The 25,980-nt window shown below is 37.7% G+C and overlaps 1 protein-coding gene across 7 annotated transcripts in view; it reads right to left on the bottom strand.

The window, feature by feature from the left end:
* The window catches only part of NAV3 (neuron navigator 3), an 832,279-nt gene that overhangs the window by 76,303 nt on the left and 729,996 nt on the right, over nt 1-25,980 (bottom strand). For 5 of the 7 annotated variants that reach the window (XM_014531666.1, XM_005884144.2, XM_014531668.1 and 2 more), the window contains 8 exons: nt 20,357-20,489; nt 19,433-19,703; nt 17,429-18,137; nt 14,836-15,324; nt 10,068-10,109; nt 8,433-8,593; nt 6,754-6,942; nt 3,540-3,592 (listed from right to left, as the gene is read on the bottom strand). In XM_014531666.1, coding sequence (XP_014387152.1) covers nt 3,540-3,592; nt 6,754-6,942; nt 8,433-8,593; nt 10,068-10,109; nt 14,836-15,324; nt 17,429-18,137; nt 19,433-19,703; nt 20,357-20,489 — 2,047 coding nt within the window. The remainder of the gene's footprint in view (nt 1-3,539; nt 3,593-6,753; nt 6,943-8,432; nt 8,594-10,067; nt 10,110-14,835; nt 15,325-17,428; nt 18,138-19,432; nt 19,704-20,356; nt 20,490-25,980) is intronic. The other 2 variants (XM_014531665.1, XM_005884145.2) reach the window with 2 other exon arrangements.

Here is a 25,980-nt window from a genome sequence, read left to right as displayed (position 1 = left end):
AACTCTCTATCCCTCTCCCTTCTCTCTGGTAAAAAAATCAATAAAATATATTTTTAAAAAAGAATAAAAAGGGTTCTGGGACCTAAGAATAAAATTGCATAGCTTCCTAGGCTATCTTTTATTTTCTCACTTTCCATAAGTAGTATATGGATAATGAGGAGTTTTCCTTTCCTATGAGAAATCCATAGCACAATAATAACAACCAAACTCAACTTCAGGACGAAAGGAAGAGGAGGTGGAGACTGAGACTGGCCTGAAAGCACATGCCAATATCTAAAGGGGGTGATGCCAGGGGACTGTAACCCCGGAGGAATTTCATCTCAATGTTTTTAGATATTTTGTTTATTTTTAAAAATAAATTTAATTTTTTTTAAGTCAAAGCTCAGATTTCACAGTGTTGGTTTGGATTAAAAAACAAGCACAGAAAGGTAATAACTTGGCAGATCAGACTGGGCCTGTTATTTGTAATGAGTTTGCAACCTCCCAGAATCTTTCGGCTCAGGAATTCTAGAAGGTGATTTACACACTTTATAACAAGATACAAATGAAAAATTTTCCCAATTATAATTGGTAGAGGTTTTAGTAGAGCTACGTGTGAAGAAAGAATTCTTCCAATGGGATTTGTTAGATTGGTGATTTTACAGGTAAAGTTTCTGCCCAACAAGCCATCTTTGTTAGTGTGTTTTAATATTTTAAAGCAAAATATGTAATTCCATAAATTGCATAAATGAGAGCATTGCAGTAAACATGGTTTATACCCATGTTTCATAGAAACAGTATTTTACCTAATAGAGATAGTGCCTAATGTTCGTGCAAAAAGGGAAACTTTTTCTTCCTGAACACTAATTATTTTTTTTTCTTTTTCTCCGCCCCCCTCCCCCAGCTTTTTATTGAATTTATTGGAATGACACTGGTTAACAAATTATACGGTTTCAGGTTCACAATTCTACAACATATCATCTATATTAAACACTAATTATTTTACGAAGGGACACCATGTACAGTTGTGTTAGTTGTGCAGGGCATACTTCAAATGATACTATTACATGGACTATGATATAAATGGTGCTTTCTAGAACCACACAATTAACAACATTTTGTGATTTATGGTATACAATGTCCCTGGTCTTATCTAATTATTTCAGAAAAACCATGGGTACATCTGTCTGCTGTTTTCCAACTTTATTTTATAGGTATAGTCCAAAGAAATTTAGCAACTTGCCTGATGCCACATAATAATTACTCATATAGTCAGGCAAGAATGCAAATCAACAGAATCTTTACCCAGAGTCCTTAAGAAGGCATAAAAATAATGATAAATTGCCTTTTCACTTCCTATTTAAAAAGCACTTCCACAGGTATTTTATCATTGTCAATTAAATCTCAGTGCATGGTAAGGAGGGTTAGAGATAAAATAACTCCTCATGATCTTTAATTTTTCTCTTTATTAATTCTCCAATTATGCATTGTTTTATTGCAGGTTACTTGTTAATTCAAGTATATAATTTACATCATTTCTAATACAACTATTTAAATTTACTAATTTCCTAATAATATCACCTTCTCATGTGGCTTGATCACCTAACCATGTGGCTTTTCATACTTAACACCAGGAGGCAATTCATCTCTAAATGTTGGCCAATAAATTTGTGTATATAGTCTCTTTATTTTCATCTCTGTTCACATTTAATATTGCACTCTTAATACTTCTCACTTATGTTTCCTAACTTAAATGAGAAGCATTTTTTAAATGTACTTCCTTTGTTCCCAATAAACCTGCAATATCCAATATAGTAGCTACTTGACATATATGCTTTTTTAAGTTTAAATTAATTAAATTAAAAAATTTTTGACTCTTCTGTCACAAGAGAGACACACTTCAAATACCCAATAGTCATGTGTGGTTACTCTATTAGACAGTGCAGTTATAGAACAGTTTTATTACCACAGAAGATCTATTGGACTCTGATATACATAATTAGCCATCTGTTTTCTTCTACCCATGATCTTTTTATTTTTGAGTTTTTCTTATGTTTCATAAAGGTAGTTTTATCCAAATGTTGCTACAAAATATTTAAAATTTGTGTATATTTAAAATCTATAAATATGAAAGGCTAACATGCAAAGTGTCCCTGTAGGAGTTCTACCAGGAGGCAGGGAATTCTATCACTTGCTATGATGTGCACTGACCACCAGCGGGCGGCACGGAATGAAGAAAGGCCTTGGCCAGCAGCCGGAAGCCAGGGAAGGGAGGCCTTAGCTGGGAACCAGAAGGCCCAATCGGCCCTGATTGCCGGCCAGGCCTAGGGACCCTACCCATGCACCCCTCCAGTATGATTATAATGATGCTGCATTTTTTCATGTTAGATAGAGACTTTAGTTGCAATGGCTTCAGTCAGAATACATCTCCCTGATAAATAGTGGCATTAGCTCAATAGGAGGGATACTAGCTCTTAACATATTCCTCTTAGGCATTTTTCCCAATACATTTTCACATTTCTCACTTCTTTATCTAGTTGCCTAACATAGTAGATTTATCTAAACACTAATAGTGATTTCTTCAGTTATAGAATCTATTGGCAATTTTAATCATTAAAAGGAGAAATGATAAAAAAATATTGTATTTGCTGGTGGTAGTCTAATTTTGAGTAACTATGTAAAGCAATAAATATTAAAATGAATTTATAAAAAGAGGGATATAACATTTGAACCTAACAAAAAGAGTGAAAAAAATCAGTATTTCCCTTAATGCTTAATTGCTCAGTTAACAGCCAAGGCTGTGAACTTTTTATAAACCTTTCAATGCTGGATTAATAATTATTCATACTACTCAAGTCTCAGTGAAATTCAGTAAGCTAACTATACCTCACTCTTACCTAGGCATGAAAGAACCTTCCTATAAAAATAAAATCCTAAAGACTAATTTTTTAAAAAAATAATAAATTATGTTAAGTAGACTGAAAACTCACCTTGGTAAAAATAAAATATAATTTCACATATTGGGAAAATGAGTTGAAAAATTGGCATTTCTCTCTTAAGAAATAAAGTTTTAAAAACTACATTCTATTTCAGAAGATTATAAAAAATATCTAAGCTTCTGAAACCTTCATCCTTTGGTATAATATTTTCAAAAAAAAATAAACTTTAAAAATACAATAAAAAAAATACCATAGAAAAATGCAATGATCAGTCACAGCTCAGGGAACCAAACAAGGAAAACAATTCAATATTATAAAATTATGGTAGAGCATACTACATGATTTCAGGGATTCCAAGTTATACCCTAACAGGTTTTGTGAAATTCAGTTTTCCTTCCATAAATGGATTATAATGAGTACACAGAAGTCAAGTGGAAGCACAAGGAAGGGGACCACAAAAGAGCTATTACAGTACTTGCCAGCTTATCGGGGATGCAGTAGCTTAGAGTATTTCACTTACAGCCCTTATTTCACTGCGCAACTTCTGTGTAAATGTCAGTCTCCTTAATCATGTGTATGCTTGGCAAAGGCAGAAGCTTTTCCTTAACAGCCAATACTTACTGTAGAGTAAAGAGAAGAAGTGCTGGACACCAGTGATAACGAAGAGCCATGAACTGGGGAAAACAAAAGAGAACAAGAGGTAGATTGAAGCATCTGCTCCGAAACACCATGTCTTTACGAGAGTGAAGAACAGGGGAATGAAATCGGAACTGCTAGACAAAAGAACCCGAGAATAAGTCTGTTGTCATTTTTTTGTTCATAAAATGTTGAGACATGGAAAGATTGCATACCTATCCCCTAAAATACCTTATTTATCATGTTATAGAGGGGATGCTTTGCACATATTGAAAACTATAGTAAACGCCTACAGATTTAATAATCAGAAAATAAAAAAACCTGAACTACACTTGCCATAAACCTTAAAACTTTAAAAAGCTTTATGTATTTGATTTTATTTTGTTTTTATACAACAAAAATACATTTTTAATATTTTTCTCCATGTACTTTTAGGCAAGTAAGCATTTTATCCAGTTTGCTAGTTCATTATTTCTGATGAGTTGATTATGATTTTTTAAATGGAGAATTATTGTTTCTTTTGTAATTTTAGTGATAGAAAAATACTTCTTATTTCAAGGTGGTGTCTTACTGAAATTAAGAATAGAAATTGCATAGTGTTTCTTATCCAGTATATCAAAATACCATCTCAATTAACAGAGTGCTGTATATATCTGCACATTCACTATATTAAGCCCAAAATGTGGATACAATTGTGCTTGATTATATTTTTAGAAAAGTCCTTCGTCTTTTGTGGGAAACTGATATAAGGTTAAGCCTCGGACTGACCTGTTGGCAAAGTCACAAACAAGTCCCAGCTTAGAGGGCACAGTCCTCTTAGCATAATTAGGCTTGACCTTATAACACTCCCCAGATCTTTTCTGGGAAGCTAATGGGCTGAGGGAAGTGCAGGAAGTGTAACTATGGTCAAAACAAGTGAAACTCACAAGAATTGTGTAACTATGGTGACCACTGCCCTGTATACCTCTAACTATAAAAGGTTGGTACGGCCTGAGCACCGGTGGAATTCCTTCCTCCTGAGCTGGACTTACTCGCCTGGCCCCCAATATTCCCAAATTATCTCATGTCTTTTATTTTTCATTTGTGTGCGGCTCCTCTTCCAGACCCGAACCCTGAACCACGAGGGATGTAAAAAAAAACATTTACCAACAGTCTTTTCACTGTGGGATATTATGAAGTTATTTCTGCTTACAGATCCATTAAATAAACATTAGTTGAGTACACACAATCTGACAGGCGCTTGCTAGATCTTGGAACTCCAAAATGAATGACACTATCCTAGGAGCTTAAAAAGAAGTAGAAAGATACACAACTAAAAAGATGACTACAATAGAGTAACATAAATATGATCGAGAGCAATGATGGTATGACAAGAACACTTGGGAGGTGCTTACACCCTGGTCTGGAGAGGACGGGGAAAACTGCAAATACTACCATTCTGTGAGACCTGCAAAATGTTAGCCTTTTTTTTTTTTAAAGCACATTCTTTCAACCTGGTGTGAACTAGTGAGGTATACCAGGAAGAAGGTGAACAATGAATCTGGAGATCCATTTTCAGTTAATTTTCTGCTACTTTTGCAGTATTTCTGCCATTTACTGTATTACTTATGATCACTTAATACTTACAGGTCTATGATCTTAGAGTTTGTGGCTTTGTTTCCTGATCTTTCACTGTGAGCATTGGGCAGTGCATCATTAAACTCCCTTCTATCTCTCTAGCCCAATGATTCCTTGATTCTAGACCACACTTTAAGAATTATAATAATTCAGTATTCAATGCATAGCCATCAACAAGCCATCTTGCCCACTCAGGCTCTTGTCCAGGAATGCAGATTATTTAATCCTCCTAAATGGAAGGCCAGAGTCTCCCAGCATACGAACAGCATTTTGTTTGTAAATGAGGCACTCTAGAAACCCAACAGCATGCTTCGCAAATTATTTCTGCAGTATTATAAGAGGCCTGCCTATGAAGAGGGTGATAGAACCATTTCAGAAAAGCAGAGACAACACTGGAGATTATTTATCTCTTTTTCTATCTGCACTGCAGTAATCAGGCGACTCTCAGGGTAGAACCCACTCTTTCTCACAGTGAGCTCAGTGGTTTGGTGACTATCCCAAAAGCAGTGGCAACCGTGGTGAACTGATTTAGTGCCAGCACCTTACGCACACAGCGGTGACCTGAAAACCATGAGCTAATTTCCACAGCTGCCTGAGCTTTCAATCAGAGATACTTTAAATAAGAAGGTAGGGAGGGGGCAGAGAAAGGAACAAAACTATTCTTTAATTTCATCCTCATAATAAACCTGCAGAATTACAGATGCAGAAATTAGGGGTAATAATGTTAGGAAATTCGGCTTAAGTCCTAGTAAGTTTCAAGACCTGAAGTCCTTTCTTTTATACATAATTATTAAGGAATAGCAGAGTACGGACAATTTAATGTTTGATTTTATTCTGATCAATTTGAACTTATACATTTACTGTTATCCTACCTTTAACCGATATGCTTTATAATGTGAGTGCCACGTTTCCTTTATGAGTACTTAAAAATCATTCATTAAATCAAAGAGGAAAATCTCCCAGGATTATTATCAACTTTGACATTTGAGGTTTTATAGTTTAGAAAATTATATACATTTGAAAATCAATTAAGCCTCCTGAAGTTTTTATAAGAACTTCATGTAGCACTTTACAACTACAAATAAATTTATTGGGACAGGTGAGAATTTCATTGCATTAAATAAGGAAATGTAACTTATAAAGCAAAAAGTAGATACAATATGAATTAAAAAATGATGTGATATAAAACTAACACAAGAGGGAATTTCTGAGAACATGGTAGTTTCATAAGATAAGTTTTTCTGATTCATATATCCTTATGGCCCTTTAACAGAGATGTCAAACAAAACATTCACTCTGACATTTGATACGTGAGGGCAAATAGTAATTTTTTGCATGAGAATTTATTCTGAACTATTCTATAGTCCAGTATTAATCAAAACAATTTCTGGCATATTTCCAAAAACATAAAGAAAGAAAAATTAATGCAGACTGAAACTTCTTCAAGCTTCAGGGCTCATCAAATAAGAGTTCACACACTCCTTTATTTACTCTTCAGGAATTCTTGTGATATGAGTGATGTGATAGTTTTAATCTCAAAGTTAAATAAAGTAACCTCACCGGTATCTCCCCCCACACCTACCTTCTTCCATGCTGTCTCGAAAGGAGCCTGAATGACTGATGGCGCGGGGCCTTTCCTCCAGAGATGTGGCACTCCCACAGAGCTGGGAGTCATCGTAGAGGTCGAAGGAAGAGTCTTGAGCTGGGATGCTATTTGAGCGCATCATGCTGGGCCCGGGAAGGTTAAATTGAGACAGATTTGTTGGACTCACTGAAAAACAAAGCACACATAGCCTGTTATTATGGGGCTTCGATGATAAAACTAGCAGGTTGATAGAAAGTGAAAACGTGATTCCCATTCTTATGGAAGCATAAATCTATAGGGTGTCCCTGTTTAAGATAAGCCAAGAGTCTGTCTCTGAAATGGTCACTAACAGATGCAGGGAGGTCCTCTTTTCTCCGAGCACTTTCATGAGAGCAGTATGTCAATCACTAAAGTAATATTAAACAAAACCAGCAAGTTACCTCTATTGTTCATGCTAGAAATATAACATGACATTTTCTGGTAGCCTATGAAGAAAAGATTGTCTTCCTAGAGTCTGCAGGTTTCTTTTTAGAGAAGAATATACTACTTTAATGGGAAAAGAAAAACAAAAGAAAAAACAAGAAATCTAAATTTCCCAAGCTTCCAGGCAAAGACTATCATTTTGAGTTTTGATGTAGGTCTCTTCCAGCTAAGATTCTATGTTTCCATGAGTATAGAAGAAAGGGGTTAATTCTGAATAGCTTGAAGGGTGAGCAGAGAAAGTGAGGTAGAAGGTCATTCAAGGTGGAGGGACCCCTGGGAGCACAAACTTAGATACATAGCACTTCCATAAAAGGGTGTTTAAACATCACTCTGTATGCAGGAGAGTCCACCAAATACACAGAACTTGGCAGTTGCAGGTTGATAGTAAATCTTCTATCGGTAACCCTTGCACAAGGTGAAAAACCAATCTGAGCAATTGTTATCACTTGTGGGAAGATGACAATGAGTCTTACTAGGTTTGAGATGCCTCACTGGGACTGTCATCAATCGTAAAGTTTTACCCAAAAATGTATTTTGGATGGAAAAAATGGATCTATTAAATAATAACTGGCATGTTTAGACTTCTTACATCCTTGTGTTTATACCAATGATTTTATCTTCTATACAATTGATACTAAGCACAAAGTAATCCAATGGCTAAGCTGGTTAGTGATTTATTTTTTTATCATATGTGTCCAAAGTTTTTCACAGTGCATTAATTTAATAGAAAATTTCATATGCATTTGAGGGTTTTAACTTTAATAATTATTTCTATTTTTCTACAAATAAGATGATTAATTTTGTTATAAGGGTTTTTAAATACATTTTAAAGAAAACACAAGGAGATGTCTTACTCCTTTTAAAGTGTAAAAACTCCCCTAGGCTTGGAGTCGGGTGTTGGAACCAATGATTGTCTCTGCTTCTTACTAGTGGTGGGGTTTCTTTTCAGGCCTGTGCCCCTTGGGATCTTAGACTGTAAAATAACAATCTATGTCAAGTTGTTGTCATGAGCAACAAACTGCATGATATTTGGAAATTATTTCCTGAACAGTAAGTAATCACACAAATAAAAGTACTCCTAGGGTGCCTTTATCGCCTCTTTAAACGAACAATTTTGGGGAGAGATACAGGAGCTCCTGTGAGGGTGGGTGGCGAAAGGAATGAGGTGAGAATGTTGTTTTAGACTATTTTACCCAAGTTTGAGAAGTGGTATTTTCCTGTTGCAGACGCTGACATGGCAGAAGGGGAGACCAGAGGCGACTGGCTGCCGGTGTCCTGCAGCCCTCCGGTGGAATGGGAGCGCAGCCACTCTTTGCCCTCTTCTTGGTTGGCCTGCCGAGATGATGGGGTGTATCTGCAAAACAGCACAGCTGAGACACTTAAGCACATCTAAAGGGGCAAAGCAATAGCCAGAGAGGGAAGCAAGTGAGAGGAGCTTACTGTTCAGACTACACAACATTCTCAAATAGATTGAATTGAATGATAAGTGCTTAGTTCTTCCAGATGATTTGACACCATCTGTTTGAATCTCACAGGGAAATGAAAAGAGAATTTTGAAAAAAAAAAAGTATGCTTTTGTGAGAGATGTAGTTGAAAACTATAAACAATGAGCAGGCAGCCGAGTTAACTGAGAAGGAGTCAAAAGCACAGTGCTTAGGAGGGTTCGAAAAGGGTGAAAACATAGACTGAAAATGGTGGACAAGGGAATTGGAGTGATGGTCATAGAAAAGCAGAGGGAATGGAATATAAATTAACAGCTAATATATTTACTGGTTAAAATGCCACTTGACATCATATTTAGATTTTTTTTTTAAAGGAGGGAGAATGTTCTTACTTTATTAGAAAACTAGAGGCCCGATGCACAAAATTTGTGCAAGGGGCTTGGCCCTCACAGCCACGGTGGCTTGCTTCAGCCCTCGCAGCCCTGGCTTCATCAGGAAGGTCGTCCGGAAGGACGTCTGGTCTAATTAGCATATTACACTTTTATTATTATAGATACACTATAGAACGGAATCTTAAAATGGACTTATTGCAAGCTGTTTGCTATTGCTAAGGAACTGGAGATAAAAGGGATACTGTGGAAGACCTACTTGGCCAGTACTCACTTTCACCAGAATAAGTAAATTCTTAGCACCAAAGAGCAATCAATTTTTTATGTTCATACGGTGCCATAGCTCCATTATAGTTCATTTTATATCTCCCCCTCAGATAAAAGTGTGCAACAATGGATGGGCATGAATTATATTTTATTTTTTATGATGAACTGAAAAGTTATTTTGAGATTATGTAACACTAGACTAATTAATATTTAAATTAATCTGATACATATAAGCATTCTTAAAAAAAACAGAAATTAAAGCTCTTGAATATTTACCAAAAGAATTCATTAAAAATTCATACCTAATTATAGTATTTGTCCTCTGATGATGAAAATGTATTTTGCTTGCTTCAAATTAGAGCATCCTTTCAACATTACCTGGCCACATCCTTACACTATATGGGATTTGAGGTTTTGCAAGCATATGTCCCCAACATGCAAAAGTTAGGGTAGTTAATTTTAATTTCCAGAAGTGATTTCTGCATTCTACCAAAGTTGCTGCCCCATAAATGGTATTTACATTGGATTTAACTTGGGTCTCGTCCTCTATGAGCTTCTCTACCTGAGGGCTATCTCACCTACTCCTCGGGCCTGAGAAAGGTTTAAAAGTGATATCATCCTCAATATCAGGTGCTTCACCGCAAACAAACAAAGAGGAAGAAAGACAGCACACACAGTTTAAGTAACAACAGAGAAAGAAAGGCAGCAATTGTGCCAAGAGAATATATACCTTAGTCCCTTTTTGGGTAGTGTATTTCTGTCAAGTTGTATGCTGTTAAAACAAAGAAAATCCCTAAGGACATAATGTAAACAAAACTTCCAAGTTACACATCCAACAAAAATGGTTCTCTGTTTGAACTACACAAAATAAACTTTTTGAAACATATATTTAATGCTTAACTCTTTGGAAAAGTACTACCAAAGGTGACCAGATGTCTACTGTTGCAACACATGTGTGCTCCTTTCTAACCCATTTACAATCAATTACAATTTAGTGACAGGATTATTAGAACATAGATTAAATCATATGTTAGAATAATTCCTCTCAATATTCTATTCACCTAATAGTTTATAGGTTTTTTCTCTTCATGCCACTAACTAGACTTCTGCTATGCAAGAGAAACATAGAGGTAGAATCGAGATAGACTTGCTCTATTAAGTTAAATTGACAAGTTCCAACAGGCAGAGAAGATACAAATATTATTTAGTATTTATTTTTGTATTCAAATTACTTTTAATAAAAACAAAGGGAGATTTATTCCCATTTTCATATAAAAGAACAAATGATATATAATAAACATCTGCTTGAAACTTAATGTGCTTGGCATCATTTATTTACATATTTTAATGAAATTAAACTATGCCATTTTTGGAAATTATAAATTAGGTATTTTAAAGGCTATATGCTTTATCATTATCTATTTTAAAGAATTCTCAAAGGAATTCTCAATTAGTTGTAGAAAGAGATGAAAGAATGTGTCTGGAGAAAATGAGAAATGGCTTCTCTAAAAATAGAGGAAGAGGGTTTCAACAATTAAGTGGGACAGATCTTGAGATTTCTGTTTTAATTTCTGGCATGTGGATAACCAAGTAATACAATTAATTTGAATTTTCAGAATTATAGCTCTCTTTCATTAGAACCTCAAATGATCAAAATTAAATACACAGGATATATGCGTAATGGGATGACATGAAATTTAATTCACATTGACTTGAATTTTAATCACTCAAAATCAAAGCTAAAATGTTTTCTTCTGTGTGTACTCCATTATTTGGCTCTGCAATATAAAGCATCCAAAGGCATTCTAAAACTCTAATTTTGTTTTTTGGGAGTGTCCTCATTAGGTAATTACCGTATTATGGAGAGGCCAGTTCTAATATATATCTTGACTATAAAAGTATTTTTAGTAGTGTGGCTACACAAACAAACAAAAAGGAATCACACTGAACAAATACAAGAAACCTCTAAACTACATTGTGTTAAAGCATTAATATGATTATAGGCCATTTTAAAGATTATCTTTTTCATGTGTACAAATTTACAAAAGTTTAACATTGTAGAGGAAATTGAATATAGGCACTGTTTTGCCAATGTTATCAATGGTATAAAAAATTATATGTTTATATCATGCAGGAAACTTAATGAAAGAAAAATTTAAAAAAATATATTTAAATTTACCAATGTAAGTTAAAACTTTAGGTAGAAAGTTTTATCTCTTTAAATATAAATATTAATATTAAAGTTTTATCTGTTTAAATATAAATATTAATGATTTTATAATGTAGATACTTTTCACAAACCCTGAAACATCACAAACTCATATGCCTGCAAGGGCCAGGCAGGCCATGGAAATGAGTGGAGTGGGGATTTTAGTCAATAAACTGAAAAGGACCGTCACTGTTTGTCTAAAGCCAATAGACACTGTGCAGGACAATGAAGGCCGTTTTATCAGATCGGACATTTAAAGACAAGCCAGAACTTTCTAAAGTTGGTTACTACTTTAAATTATTTTTAAAATTTGGTTAAGTCACATAAAGCAAAACAAACAAAACAAATATGAACTGGTTATGGCCTAAGGGCTACCAATGATTAGAGTAGCTAAAAAGAAAATTATTAAAGGTTTGTGGTTTGCTTATTGCTGGTTTATTTATTATTTTATGATATTTTACCTTCTTTTAAAGATAATAAAGAGAATTTTAAAGAAAAATTAAAATCTTTATGAAAAACTGAGTCAATAGTACTAGAATACGAATATCAATAAAGTAGATATTGTAGATGAAAAGGTTAAGTCATGAGCTTCTGTTTACCTCTATTACCTGACTCTGATTATGTGGTCTTAGGTATTTACGTTGCAGCACACTTTCTTTCAGGTATGGCATTTTGGTTTCCTTAGTGTTCTCAACATTCCACTGATTGCTTAATTGTAACTAAGCCAGCATCTCTGATAGGATCTAATTTTCTCTTCAATAGATCATACACTGTTTTGAATGTGCTTTGAAGGACTATTAGTAGAAGAAACTACTTTCAATTTTGTTCCCAAGAAAGAAAAAGTACAACTTCTTATATCAAAAATTATTTCAAATCAGTAATTTACTGGGAGGAACTAATCAATACTTATATCATATTTAATTTTCACAGTTTAATAGTCATCAATATATTTTACTGAGAATCAATGGCAAACATTAACTTACTCAAAATTAATTTAAAGTTTGCTTTAGAAAAATTGTTCATCTGGCTATTTCTAATATTAGAAGACTCTCATTTATAAAACTGGTCTATTTCAAAGAATGAACAACAGTTAAAGAGTTGCTTAAAGAGAATAAGTAACAGCCTTTTGCCAGTGCATTTGTATAGTGAAAATGTATATTGACTTCTAAAATATAGATCAAAGTAAAATATTAACATTGCATTTATGTTATATATATAAAATTATAAATATATCATCTGGTTTGATTTGAGGGCTAATTACCTGGTTACAAATAGTTAGTTGATTATTATTTTGAATTTTTAATGTCTGAATGAGAAAGAAATAGGTCGATGGCTAAACGATCAATTTGCTGCAGTCATGTTTATGATTAAAAATCAGTATTTTGGAGGGTATTTTGATGAATAAAGAATAACTTATTTGCAATGTGCTTGATTTGGTTATAAGACTGTTATTTGGATTCCTCACATATCAGTAAACTATCTAGGATACATTCATTAAAACTATAGGTTGCTAATATATTTTCAATATAATTTCATTTACTTGTTAGAATTTTTGAAAATGGCATATGAGGATACCCATTTACCTGTAAAGTGCTGAAACTCAAATCTAAGATGCTGTAGGAAGCTAACTTCTTAGATCAAAAATTAAATGCAACAGTACTTATACCAGTGCTTTTGTGTATGCACCTGGTATTTATATATGCTGCCCATAATGACAAACCCAGAGGGGAAATATCACCCAGCTGCTTATTCTATTTCTCCTGGCACAGTTTTTTGTTTGTGAGGAAAAGTATATTTTGTAATTAGCAGTCTACCATAAGAAGTATCAAGCATCAATGTTACAATTAGCTTTAAAATTCTTTTCTCAAGGGGAAGTCTCATTTGCATGGCTGTGCATGTGCCATTGTTAGGGGAGTGGGGAGTAAGTGGGATGGCAGCAATGTTTTGCTCTGGGTTTTTATTTCAGGGAGGCAAGAGAAACAGGGAAGAGCAGTGGGAAATCTTACATTGAGGGACAACTGGTATACCGTAGTGAGTGTTTAGATAAGGGCTTTAGTTGATGTCTTTAAAAATGATTCTGGGAGTAAGGCTGGAAGTCTGGAAAAGTGGTGATATGCCAGTATCAATACTAGACTGACAAAGATTTAAGGCAGGGTGGGGAGGGAACTTTTTTTTTTTTTTTGCCAAGGGCAATTTGTATATTTATAACATTATTCACAGACCATACAAAATTACCAACTTAAAAATTAGCCTGCTATAGTTGGTCAAACATTCAATGAACTCACTTCCAATGCCTTGGCAGGACCAGACCAAATGATTTTGTGGGCCTTTAAGGCTCGCAGGCCAGATGTTCCCCACTCCTGGTTTAGAGAAGGTTTATCAGGCATTTTCAGTGACTAGTAGTGATTTCACAAATAACAGGATTAAGGTATGTGCCCAAGACCTTTTTTTTTCTTTGAAAGCTTTAAGTGTGCCCAGAAACAAATAGCTGTAAGTTCATTCGAAAAATGTGGTAGTTTTAAGATATTTTCCTGGGGGAATGAGTCAATACCAAAATATATGAGAAAAGAATTTTGTGGGGAGAGAATCTAGATCCACTTTAGTCAACAGTGATGCTTTCTAGTAAGTATATCAGATAAGAAATGCCTCATTATGCTTTTCATTTTAATTTTTAAAAACCCATAACTCATTAAACCAATGAGAAATATCTTGTAATGAGATATATTTTCAAGGGGCCTAATAAAAATGTCACTGGCGTTATTATAATTTTCTCTAAGAATTCATATCTGACAATTGATTTTTTTTTTCTAATTCAACTAGGATTCCAAAGCGGTCCATTTGCTATTTTTCCACAGAAGTGCTCATAAGCAAATTTAACATATTGCTCAGAGCATAATTGTAGAATCGATTTAAATTTGGTCTTTAAAAATGCTTAAATTACCATAAGGAGCTGTGTTGTCCTGGAGCTTAAGCCAAATCATTAAAGTGGCTTGAGAAGACATCATTTAAGACATAAATGCATGCTTTGAATTTTATTCCAATTGCCTGTTGGGTATGTGTATGAATTCATATCAAGAAACTTAATTATCCAATTATCCTATCCTTAAAGATTTTTTTTCTTGTGCAAATCTGGTAATAAGAGCAAATGAAAGGCCCATTCGCATCAATTTTATGTCCCTTTGCAACGTGGTAGTCCCACTGAAATCACAGGGCTTTAATGGGGAAGGGGGTGGGCAGCGTGCGGGGAGGCGGGGGTGAGGGCTTCATCAACGCCTCCAGGAAAGCTCACCTTTCTGAGAGAGTAGATCTCACACTACCCGTTCTCATGAGCAGGCTCTGAACCTCGTGAGTGCCTGTGGTCAGTCCAGACAGGGAGCCATGATGGCTGAGGGGGAGGTCAATGGACTCAGAGCTCGTATGGAGGCTAGTCATGGACTGGTAACTCGGAGTGTCCTTGCTGCCTGCAGAGGAACTGCTCAGATTGGCAGCCCACACGAGACCACCTGACGTGAAAGAGTGAACCGATGCTGGGCTGGACGCCAACGAGTGACTTAAGTTTATAACATCTGTGGTTAAGTCTGAGGGTTTATTGAAGAGAGGGCTGCTGCTGCCACTTAGCCCACCAGCACTGCCCATGCTGCCCGTACCGGACGACGGTGATTCCAGACTGCCTTGGCGCGCTAATGTGGTACTAGGACTGGGCATTACTGAGGAGGATTTCACACCCTCAGTATTAGGTGCAGAGGCAGATTTGCCACCTGCCTTGGCACCAAACAACCTAAAAGAAAAACAAATAACAACTTCAGTTGTTCCGAGAAACTAATATCCACATTTAATATTAAGGGTTCAGTACACAGAGCCAAGCGTGCTTAGAGGTCCCCAGCTACCAAGCACTTCCCGTCTCTATGTTAATGAACTTGGTAAGCTTGAACTTTTTAATCTACTGCTAAAAATCTCTCAGATCACCATTAGGGTAAGTCCACACTGGGATGGGGGGAGTGGGCAACCCAAAATCAACCAGACATGAAAATCCCTGGCTTTCACAATGTAAGGGACATTGAGAATCTTCCACGAAAATTAAGTAGTTTGACTGCATTTGCTGTTACCTATTTATAGAACCATTATAATGAAACAACTTCTACGCATTCAGTACATCAGAAACATTTTTAACACTTTATTCAAGTCTAAAAGGAATGCGTAAGGCAAGGTTTGGGAGGTTATGTTGCACAGTTGCTGGCCTGAGTAACCGTCAGGAAGTAGTTGGTTAGAAATAATATTTGACACTACTGGCAACATGTCAGCTTGGTCTTTATTTTCCCCAAGAAAGGCCAAAGGATTTTATGTCAGTTGCCAGTGTTATTCAAATTCATATTTTTGTTAGTGATTTGAAACATAGTTGGTGCAAAGTTAGATGTTGGAGCTTGGTTCAGAAAACATTTTAGTTTTGTAAGTGAAGATGATATTATCAAATTTATGTAAATATGGAAATAAAGTGATATGAAGTAATGGCATAATGATTACTAATTAAGTTGCAATGAAATCCATATTTCCTATAGTGAAATATTTTATGACGAATATGAGAAATTGTTTCATAGGTAATGGGCCACTGGAGGGCACTATTGGCTTTTACTTAAGAGATGGAAATATTTACTCTCACTACAAGCCATAGTTTATTCTTTCTGATGAGAATCAACATTTCAAAAAGCCAGTTCTTCAGGATTAATATTTCTACTGAGGAAAACACCCTCTAGTTTTTCAAAAGATGAGAATCAACATTTCAAAAAGCCAGTTCTTCAGGAAAACACCCTCTAGTTTTTCAAACAATCATGTATCTGAGATTGCTTGAAATGCAAATGTTTTGAGATTCTTTTTCCCTCCCAGATAGTAAGGTTTTTGGTTTAGGCACTATAATAAAAACAAACATTAAAAATACTTAACATGTAATAGCATATAAATCATACTCTATTATTTCACAGTTGAGGAAACATACCCGCAGAGGTTTAACTATTTGTCCCAAGTCTTTAACTGTATGTCTCTTCCTGTCACTTAGAACAGACAGATATTTAAAGATAGTGATATTTCAGTGCAGAACTCTACATATTCAATTACAAAGACAGTCCTGGTGCAGAAACCAAGCCATTTTTCTTACCACACTCATGTCAAAGAAAGCTGATGAGAGTTAGAAAACTTAGCGCATTCCTTATTTGTTATCCTATACCCAACATCAGAATGCTTTCAAATTCTGTCAATCATAGTTTACCTTACTTTTCAAAAAAGGTCAAGATATAGTAGTACATAAATGTGTCCAGCATACTCTGTTACAAGGAACACTTCCTCTAGCTTCATGATCATCAACTCATTAAGAGCAGAAGGATAACAAATATTGGAAATGAATAATAATAGTCATAAAGATTATTTTGTTTTACTTTATTTTTAATCATAAAAAAAGAGACGAAAATCTATGGAAATTTACAAGCTATTACTTTATCTTTTCACTTCTCCTAGGTATTGCTATGTGCATTTAAGTCTCTTATAAATGCTGTTTGTGTTGCTAATCCTATATAATAAAAGGCTAATATGCAAATTGTCCCCTTGACCTGGAGTTGGACCAGGAGTTCGAGTAGGGGGTGGGGCCAGTCGGCCAATCCCCACCCCAGCCTCTAGTATTACCAGGTACAATAATAGTAAAACTGGAAAGTATGAGCATTTCTCAAAAAGAGCACCACTTTTGTGCTATTTATACGATCAGTTTCTTAAAACTCAATGTACTAAAAAATGGAATAAAAGAATCTAAGATATATGTGTCTCAGAATATATTTGTATATACGTATATGTCATTTTGTATCCTCCCAGCCTCATGTCATCACGTGACCCATGCTTACCTTCGGAATGTAGGTGAGGCAATGTCAGGATACTTGGATCCTGGCTGCCTGAGCCCTTGTGTCCCACAGGCACTGGCAGAGGTGGGGCTGGATTTGGGGGAACCTGACAAAGAAACACTCTCGGAATCGGAGACGGCCACTTTCTCCTTTTCCTTGTCTGTCTGGTTGACAGTGACTGGGCTGGAGCGCCCTGACCCAATCTTAGTGGGCTCTCTCAGCTTGGAGGTGGTGGCACCCGCTGACTTGCTGCTGACGTTGGAGTCGATGCTGCTGGTGCTGGACCGGTGGCCGCCTCGGCCGGGGATGCCGCTGGCGCTGGACTTGGAGGGGCGGGGCAGGCTGCGGTACTGGAGCGAGGCCTTGGAACTAGCATGCAACACCACGTCATCCTGGTTCTGGGAGCCGTCCAAACTGGTTTTCCTCCCGGCATTTGACTTCCCACCAATGGCAGCGGATTTGGGGATTTTACCCAGCGTGGCCGATCCACTGGTGATGGTGGCTCCGCTGCTTGTGATCACGGGGGCTGACCCTACTCCGCTTGGCTTCTTAAACCCGAAAGATCCCGTGGCAGTGGACCTGGCAATGCCCGAGGGGGGCTTTTTCCCCTCATCCCCGCTGCTCTTCCCTGCATCTGAAGGAGACCTCTGCAGCGAGGATCCTTTCAGGGGAGCCTTCCCTTTCTCAGAAGCTTTGGTGTCATCGGTTTTCCCTAGTTAATGAGAAAGACACACCTTTATTGGCCTGCACATTGTGATTTCATAATGATATTTCTTTCAAGAATCTGTCAAAGGTGAATACATCTTTATATGACTTCAGTTCCTAGATATTTATATTTTTTGGATCTAAATAGGAATACACTCTAATATATCGAGTAAAAAGCTGCAAAAATAGGGCTATTAGACAAATGTGGTGAGAGATCAGGAAAATCATTGAAAACACATAATTATGCGATTTATTATTGCTGTATATCTTGCAACTCTTCCTTTATAAGGCTAGCACTTCACCCAATAAAGTTAAGTACTAGAAAAAGAGTTCATTTGAATATCTGTGAGATGATTACATTTGGAGTGCCCTGGTACATCAGTACTTCAGGTGGCACTATTTAAAATTAGGCACCATTTAAAAAGTAGGGAGAGAGTCTTAGGGGAAAAGAAAAAGGATGCTACAGTTTCGAAGAATTCTTTCATAAAGTTTAATTCATAAATGATGTTCCAAATCTCCAGCATTCTAACCCATTAGATTAAAGTGGTTGATCTTGCCTCTCAGAGTTGGTAGTGAAACTTTGAGGCATTAACATAACTATTCCAAACTTTCACAAGGCAGTCAGAATGAAAGCAATCTTCTTTTAAAAAAATTAGACAGCCTTATTTTACTACCACGTGATGAGAAATGGCTGTGGCAAAATAAAGATACTCAATAACTCCAAATTATGACAGTGATTTCTAGAGAATGCTTAGATTATTATAGATATGTGGAAGAATCCTATATAATAAAAGCCTAATATACTAAGTGTCCTATCGTCCAGTCATCTATTCAACCAATCAAAGCGTAATATGCTAATGATATGCTAAGGTTGCTCAACCACTCGCTATGACATGCACTGACCACCAGGGGACAGACACTCCGACCAGCAGGTTAGCTTGCTGCTGGGGTCCAGCTGATCAGGACTGAGCAAGATGGGCCAGACACACCCTGGAGCCCTCCCGTAGTCCTTCCCTGGTTGGCCAACCTCTGGCGTCCCTCCCTGTGCCTGATCGTGCACCAGTGGGGTCTCTCTGCCTGGCCTGCACCCTCTCGAAATCTGGGACCCCTCAGGGGATGTCGGAGAAGGGGTTTTGGCCTGATCCCACAGGCCAGGCCAAGGGACCCCATTGGTGCACAAATTCATGCACTGGGCCTCTAGTGATTTAATAAAAAGAAAGCTATTATTAAAGAGAACGAAGATTAAATGGAAACAATACATTGAAACACTTTTGCAGAGCAGCTGCCCATTGACAAGCCTACCAGGGGTCTTGAGAGCACTTGTTCCAGCTTTCTGCCTAGACGATGCCCCTCCCTGGGCAGACATGCCCCTTCTCCAGGAACCTGTCTGGGAAACAGCCAGGGAGGCTTTCTGCCCTGCCTTCTCAGGGTCTTCAGGAAGTCCTGAGGAAGCGCCCTTCCACTTGCCGCCGCCATCCCCGTGGCTGTCGAAATCCTCTTCTGCTTTTTTCAGCTCCTCAGTGCCATCCCACGTCTCATCCGTGGTGGGACGTTTCTCCGAATCTGTCTTCAGCTGTGAAGAAAATATTACAGAAAAACTTTGTGCAGAAAAATCTATAAAGTATGAATCAGGCACTGAAATTTATATTCTGTTAACTGGTTAAGAAACAAACAAACACTGATTTATATTTCAAAAGAATTCCAAAACTTTCTCATTTTTTTCTATGTCTTCATTTACATTTCACAAATTTTAGTCACATAATTCTCACTTGTACTTATTAGAGAATGTCAGCATAAATATATGTGCAGAAAACCCTAATTAAACACTTTAGAGAAGAGGTAATTTTTTCTATGTCAAATCTAACAAGAAAAAGTAAGACAAGATCAAACTTAATTATCTAATATCTATTCTTGATTCACCATCCTCAAGAGATCCAGTAACTTATTTCAGAGATAAATATAATATTAATCAACAACTATTCAAATTTAAAGTATTAAAATATTTTTAGATTTTAAGAAATTATATCCATATCATTAAGAGAGATATGGCAACATACGTCTTTCTGGGTTAGATTTTAACCAATAGAAAATATATATACACACAAGCTGCTTCAGTTTATGCAATTATTTCAGATAAAGAGATTATACTACACTTAGTTCTGATATATAATAACTTGGGGTAAAATCTGGCAGAAGCACTGGAAAAAGAAAGCAGGTGATTCTCACCTGTGTGTTCTTCCTGGAAGGGAGAGTGATGTTGGAATAAGAGCTGACTGAGGACGCTGTGTTCAAGTCATCGGTGCTGATGTTATCGAGGGTGTCGCTGAGGCCACTGCTCACCGAACTGCTGTCATCCCAGCTAAAGGCAAGACATGCAGCAGCAGTGAACTCCACACGGGTTGCACAATGCTAGTCACCTCATTTCCATGTGACCCTAATCGTGCTTTCAGAAGACAATCCTTTCTTTTAATCTTGTGATGAAAAGTTATTCACTGTCCATTTTTAGAAAATAATATTAATAAGAATTGAATGCAGACCTGAGAATAACCTTATCTGGTATTTGCAAAGAATTAGTGTCTAGAGCAGATTTGGGTTCTGGGGGGAATATATATAGACTGAATAGAAACCCTGATAGAAACATTACATAGAATCAGGAAAGAATAACATTACCCAGGCCTCCCCCTTCACCCACTCTGGAAACAGTCATCAGGGGTCACATAGCACCTAAGAATTCACCCTTTATTCTAAATATAAAGAAAACAAAACAAAACTGTGCTTAAGTCAGAAACCATAAAGTCATCCTTCATTCTTTGTCCTACCTTAGTAACTATTTCCAATCATTCACCAAATCTTGAACACTGAGATTCATTCTATCATAGCATCCCTCTTGTCATACCTCACAGTATCTGGCCAGTACAATCTGGCCTTCTTGACTTTGGTCTTTCTTAGTACAACTTCACCAGCTAAAGTTGGGCCAATGGTCAAAAGTTCACATCTGGCCATGCCAACCAGGCTGATCAGGAGAAGGCACCACCCCCATCACCCGGCTGCTGCTGCCACTGCTTGCTGCAGCGGCTGCGAGGCCTGATCCCTGGGCCTTGCAGCCACCGGGTCTCACAGCTGCCTGAGCCCATAGCTGCCATGAGCCCATGGCTGCCATGAGCCCCAGGCCTTGCAGCTGCCGAGGTGGTCAAAAGTTCACATCTGGCCATGCCACTCTCCTCCTTAACACTCTTCAAAGAGTTCTCTTTCCAAAGCAGTAGATTCTCAAGTGGAATGTACGGGCCCCATGGGACACACAAGAAATCCATTGAGGCATAAAGAAAAAATCCCGAAATTCTGAATATATTTGGTTTTGATCCAAAGAAGAATGCGTAAAATGGGCTAACATGGGCACTGTCGCCTAGTCAATGTGTCATATGGTGCAGAAGTAAGGATTAAGCAGGGTCACCTGAAGGAGAATGGGGCTCCTGAGTGCAAAGGGGGAGAGCACAGTTCTGTCGTTTACTGGTTGGTTCTTAGTCTGCTGTGATGCAGTGCTGCTGCTTACCTGTGCTCCATTCAATGAACTCATGCACCCTGGATACAGATATCCGATAGAGGCAAAAGCTGAGTTTCACAAAATGGATAAGGGGCTTTTTAAAAGACCTCCTGTAAGTAATCCACATGCTGAAGAAAATATCTGTATGTGTGCTTTAGGAGTCACATAAATTAAAAATAATAGTGATGCATTGAGATAACATATGAAAACAACTAAAAATAGTATTGTCGAGAAGAAAATTTGAATTTATAGCAAATATTGTTAATGTGATCCCTCCCTCGGTGTTTTTTGGGATTGAGATATTAGGTACTGATAGCATAAAGTATCATGATTACCAAAGGCATTTATAAATTAGATTATTATCAATAACAACTGTATTTTTCATGAGAGCAAAGAGGTATTTTGTATTACTGTAGTAAATATCTGTCATTTGTGGCTGTTCAAATCTTTTGAATACTCTCACTATACCTCATTTTGATAATTTCCTACATTATGAGTCTTACCTTCCCAAGGTAGACTACAAAAACACTCACATTTCTATTTCGCCTGATAGACAGTACAGCATGTAACACAGTGCTTGTCTATCATATGTACCCACAGAGTCACAAATGTGGAAAACAGTCTTCTGGGAAACATAGCAGCAGAGTTGCTCAGTTCTCCATCGGCAGTGGCTGATATCTGGCCAAGTGTCAGCGGTACCCACTGGAGAAAGTGGTGATGCCCTGTGGCTATGGTTGGTTAAGAGCCTGCAAAGAGCCTGGTTCTCCAATCATACCAAAAATCAAGAGAGCCTTCCAATATCCTATAATTCCTTAAATTAGCCAGAGTAGATTCTGCAGTTTGCACATAAGAATTTCAATCAATACATTCATAATTCAAAATTTATTATTTCTTATTTACAATATCTTTATATTTTTCACTAGAGGCCCAGTGCACGAATTTGTGCATGGGTGGGGTCCCTCGGCCTTGCCAGTGATCGAGGCCCATTGGGGGTGTCTCGCCCAGTCCCGATAGGGCCATGGGAGCAAGCCAGCGGGGGAGGGACCGCGAGAGGTTGGCTGGCCACCAGAAGCTGGCTGTGGGAGCGCACTGACCACCAGGGGGCAGCTCCTGCATTGAGTGTCTGCCCCCTGGTGGTCAGTGCACATCATAGCAACCGGATGACTGGTCCTTCGGTCGTTCGGTCACTTAGGCTTTTATATACACTGAGTGGCCAGATTATTATGACCACCTGACATTTGCAGGCAAATTAGCTATAATTTCATGCTAAAGTTGCTAGAGGGCCAGACCATTATAAATAGGGAAGCAGGTTGTTTACCACGAGAGTAGAAGTGATTTTTTTTTCCTGAAGATATGGGTAAACAATGTGATTTAACAGCCTTTGAACGTGGGATGATTGTTGGCACTTGGAGCCATGGAGCTAGTATCAGCAAAACAGCTGAATTCGTTAAATGTTCAAGAGCAGCTGTTGTTAAAGTGTTTAAAGACTGGACTGTCAGCCCAAAATCTGGGTCTGAACATGCGAATTGTGGCCGTCAGCGACTAGTCAATGTTAGGGCATAATGGAGAGTGGCAACACTGGTACAAGACAATGGAAGGCCAACAATGCATCAAATTACTGCAGATCTTAATCAGGGATCCTCTCAAATGATCTCTGAACGCACTGTTTGCCATACACTGCATTGTATCGGATATGGAAGCCGAAGGCCTGTTCGAACACCTTTGCTGTCTGCAGTTACCAAGATAAAACGTCTCCAATTCGCACAGGAATACAAACATTGGACAGTCAAGCATTGGAAAAAAGTCATGTGGTCCGATGAATCACATTTCCAGTTGCATCATACAGATGGCAAAGTGAGAATTGGGCAGAAACAGCATGAAAGCATACACCCCACATACATGAGTACAACCCTTCAAGCTGGTGGGGGCAGTGTTATGGTTTGGGGCATGTTTTCCTGTCATGATTTGGACCCTTTAATTCGTGTGGAGCAATGTCTGAATAGCACAACATACCTAAGTATTGTTGCTGATCAAGTTCATGGTGCTCGTATTGTGCAGGAGTGGTTTCAAGAACATGAGGGAGACTTTACCTTGCTTAGGTGGCCCCCACAATCACCAGATCTCAATCCAATTGAGCATTTGTGGGACGAAGTTAAAAGAGCCATCAGGCAGCTGGTTCCACAACCATCAAATCTCACAGAACTGGACAGTGCTATTCATCAGGCATGGTGTCCGATTCCTCGCATCACCTTTCAACATCTCGTGGAGTCAATGCCAAGAAGAATCGCCGCAGTATTGAAGGCAAAAGGTGGCCCAACGAAGTGCTGATGGGGTGGTCATAATAATCTGGCCACTCAGAGAGGCCCAGTGCATAAAAATTCATGTACTGGAGAGAGGTCCCTCAGTCTGGCCTGCCCCCTCTCACAGTCTGGGAGCCCTCAGGGGATGTCCTACTGACGGTTTAGGCCTGCTACCCCTGGGAGGAGCAGGTGTAAGCTGCAGTCTGGCCTCCCTCCGCAGGAGGCGACCAGGCTGATCAGGAGAAGGCACCACCCCCATCACCCGGCTGCTGCTGCCACTGCTTGCTGCAGCGGCTGCGAGGCCTGATCCCTGGGCCTTGCAGCCACCGGGTCTCACAGCTGCCTGAGCCCATAGCTGCCATGAGCCCATGGCTGCCATGAGCCCCAGGCCTTGCAGCTGCCGAGGTTCACAGCTGCCTGAGCCCACAGCTGCCATGAGCCCCAGGCCTCACAGCTGCCAGGGCTCAAGGCTGCCTGAGCCCACAGCTGCCTGAGCCCTGGCCTCGTAGCCGCTGTGGCTTTGTCCAGATGGACGACTGCCCTAATTAGCATATTACGCTTTTATTAGTATAGATACCTGTATATGTTATTTATAAACTATCTTCTCACGGTAATTCATACATATAAGTTATATGAATATAAATATACACATTTTAATAGTCACTAGTTTAAAGCACAGTGCAGGCTCCTTAAAAAGACATCAAGGCTATTCCTTATGTGGCTCTAGGTCACATCTTCAGTGTCAACATTTTGCATGCCCTGCCTCACTTTCTGAACTTTAACTTAGAACTGCATTCAGTTCCCATCACCATTATGTTATTTCCAACCTCTGCTATTGCTCGAGCTACCCCTTGCCTATCTGACCAAGTGCTCCTTACCTTTATAAGACCTCTTCCAGTAAGCCTCTTTGCTCTCTGCTGTCAGGATGGATTAGTTAGCTCTCCTCTGCCCTGCCATAATACCATGTACAGTCTTATAGGACTGGATTTGATACATTGTTTAATAAATCAATAAAACAGGTTTAAATGGACCATTAGCCTCTGATCTTTGTAAGCATAGAGAATGCATAATTTTTCTTTGAATTTCTATTATTTAAGTCAATGACTAACACCTAAATGTTGAATAAAGTCTTCTGTTTCATGGAGATTAAGAGAAAAGCAATTATGGAGGTAATATCTCACACTTACATAAAGTGAATTTTAAAGAAATGCCTAGCACACAATATACCCTGCATTCAAATAATAAAATTAAACAAAAAGGTAAAATTTATAATGAGTATTTTTAAAGTGATTATTTATCTGGTAAGGAGATAGACATCAATATTTCTAATAATAGCTTCTATCAATTTAAATCCTAGCATCAGTGGCTATAAAGTTAAATGTAATAATTCTTATTGGAATCACAACCACCACATATGTCCTGCTTTAAAACCACTGAAGTTTCATGTGAACACAATACCTTTGTGGTTAAAATGATATAAATAGAGGTGCTTAGCTGGTATATTCACTTAAACTTGCTATTCTGAATTTTCTATCTCACAGGGTTGTGTGGGAAGCAAATATATCACTTACATGGGAATTTTATAATACCTTTCATTTTTCCATCTTCTCAATCTGCTATACCTCTAAGACTCAAATTCTATAATCTCATTTTTGGACCCATCTTCTTTCTATACTTTGAGTACTCTAAAATCTACTCATTCCTAATTGTCATATATATTTATAAATACTTTCTATTATCTATTGTTGTCTTCTTGTGTATTTTACTCCACTGAGCTTTGTATCAAATGGTCCAGTACCCAAAGATACTGGAGGAAAAGGATTGCTAAAATGATAGTCTAACTAGTACAATATTCTAGTTCTTGCCACCATATACTCTTCCATATCTGTCCTGATTTCATAGTAATTAAATATATGTTTTCTTCTTTCTCATTTTGGAGAATAACAAAAAGTCAACTAATTATAATGACTAATATAATAATATTTTATTATAATATTATATATTATATT

The sequence above is a fragment of the Myotis brandtii genome, unplaced genomic scaffold (assembly GCF_000412655.1).
Source record: "Myotis brandtii unplaced genomic scaffold, ASM41265v1 scaffold82, whole genome shotgun sequence".
Taxonomy (NCBI): Eukaryota; Metazoa; Chordata; class Mammalia; order Chiroptera; family Vespertilionidae; genus Myotis; species Myotis brandtii.
The sequence above is the reverse complement of the archived record's forward strand: the minus strand, read 5'-3'. Positions and strand labels throughout refer to the sequence as shown.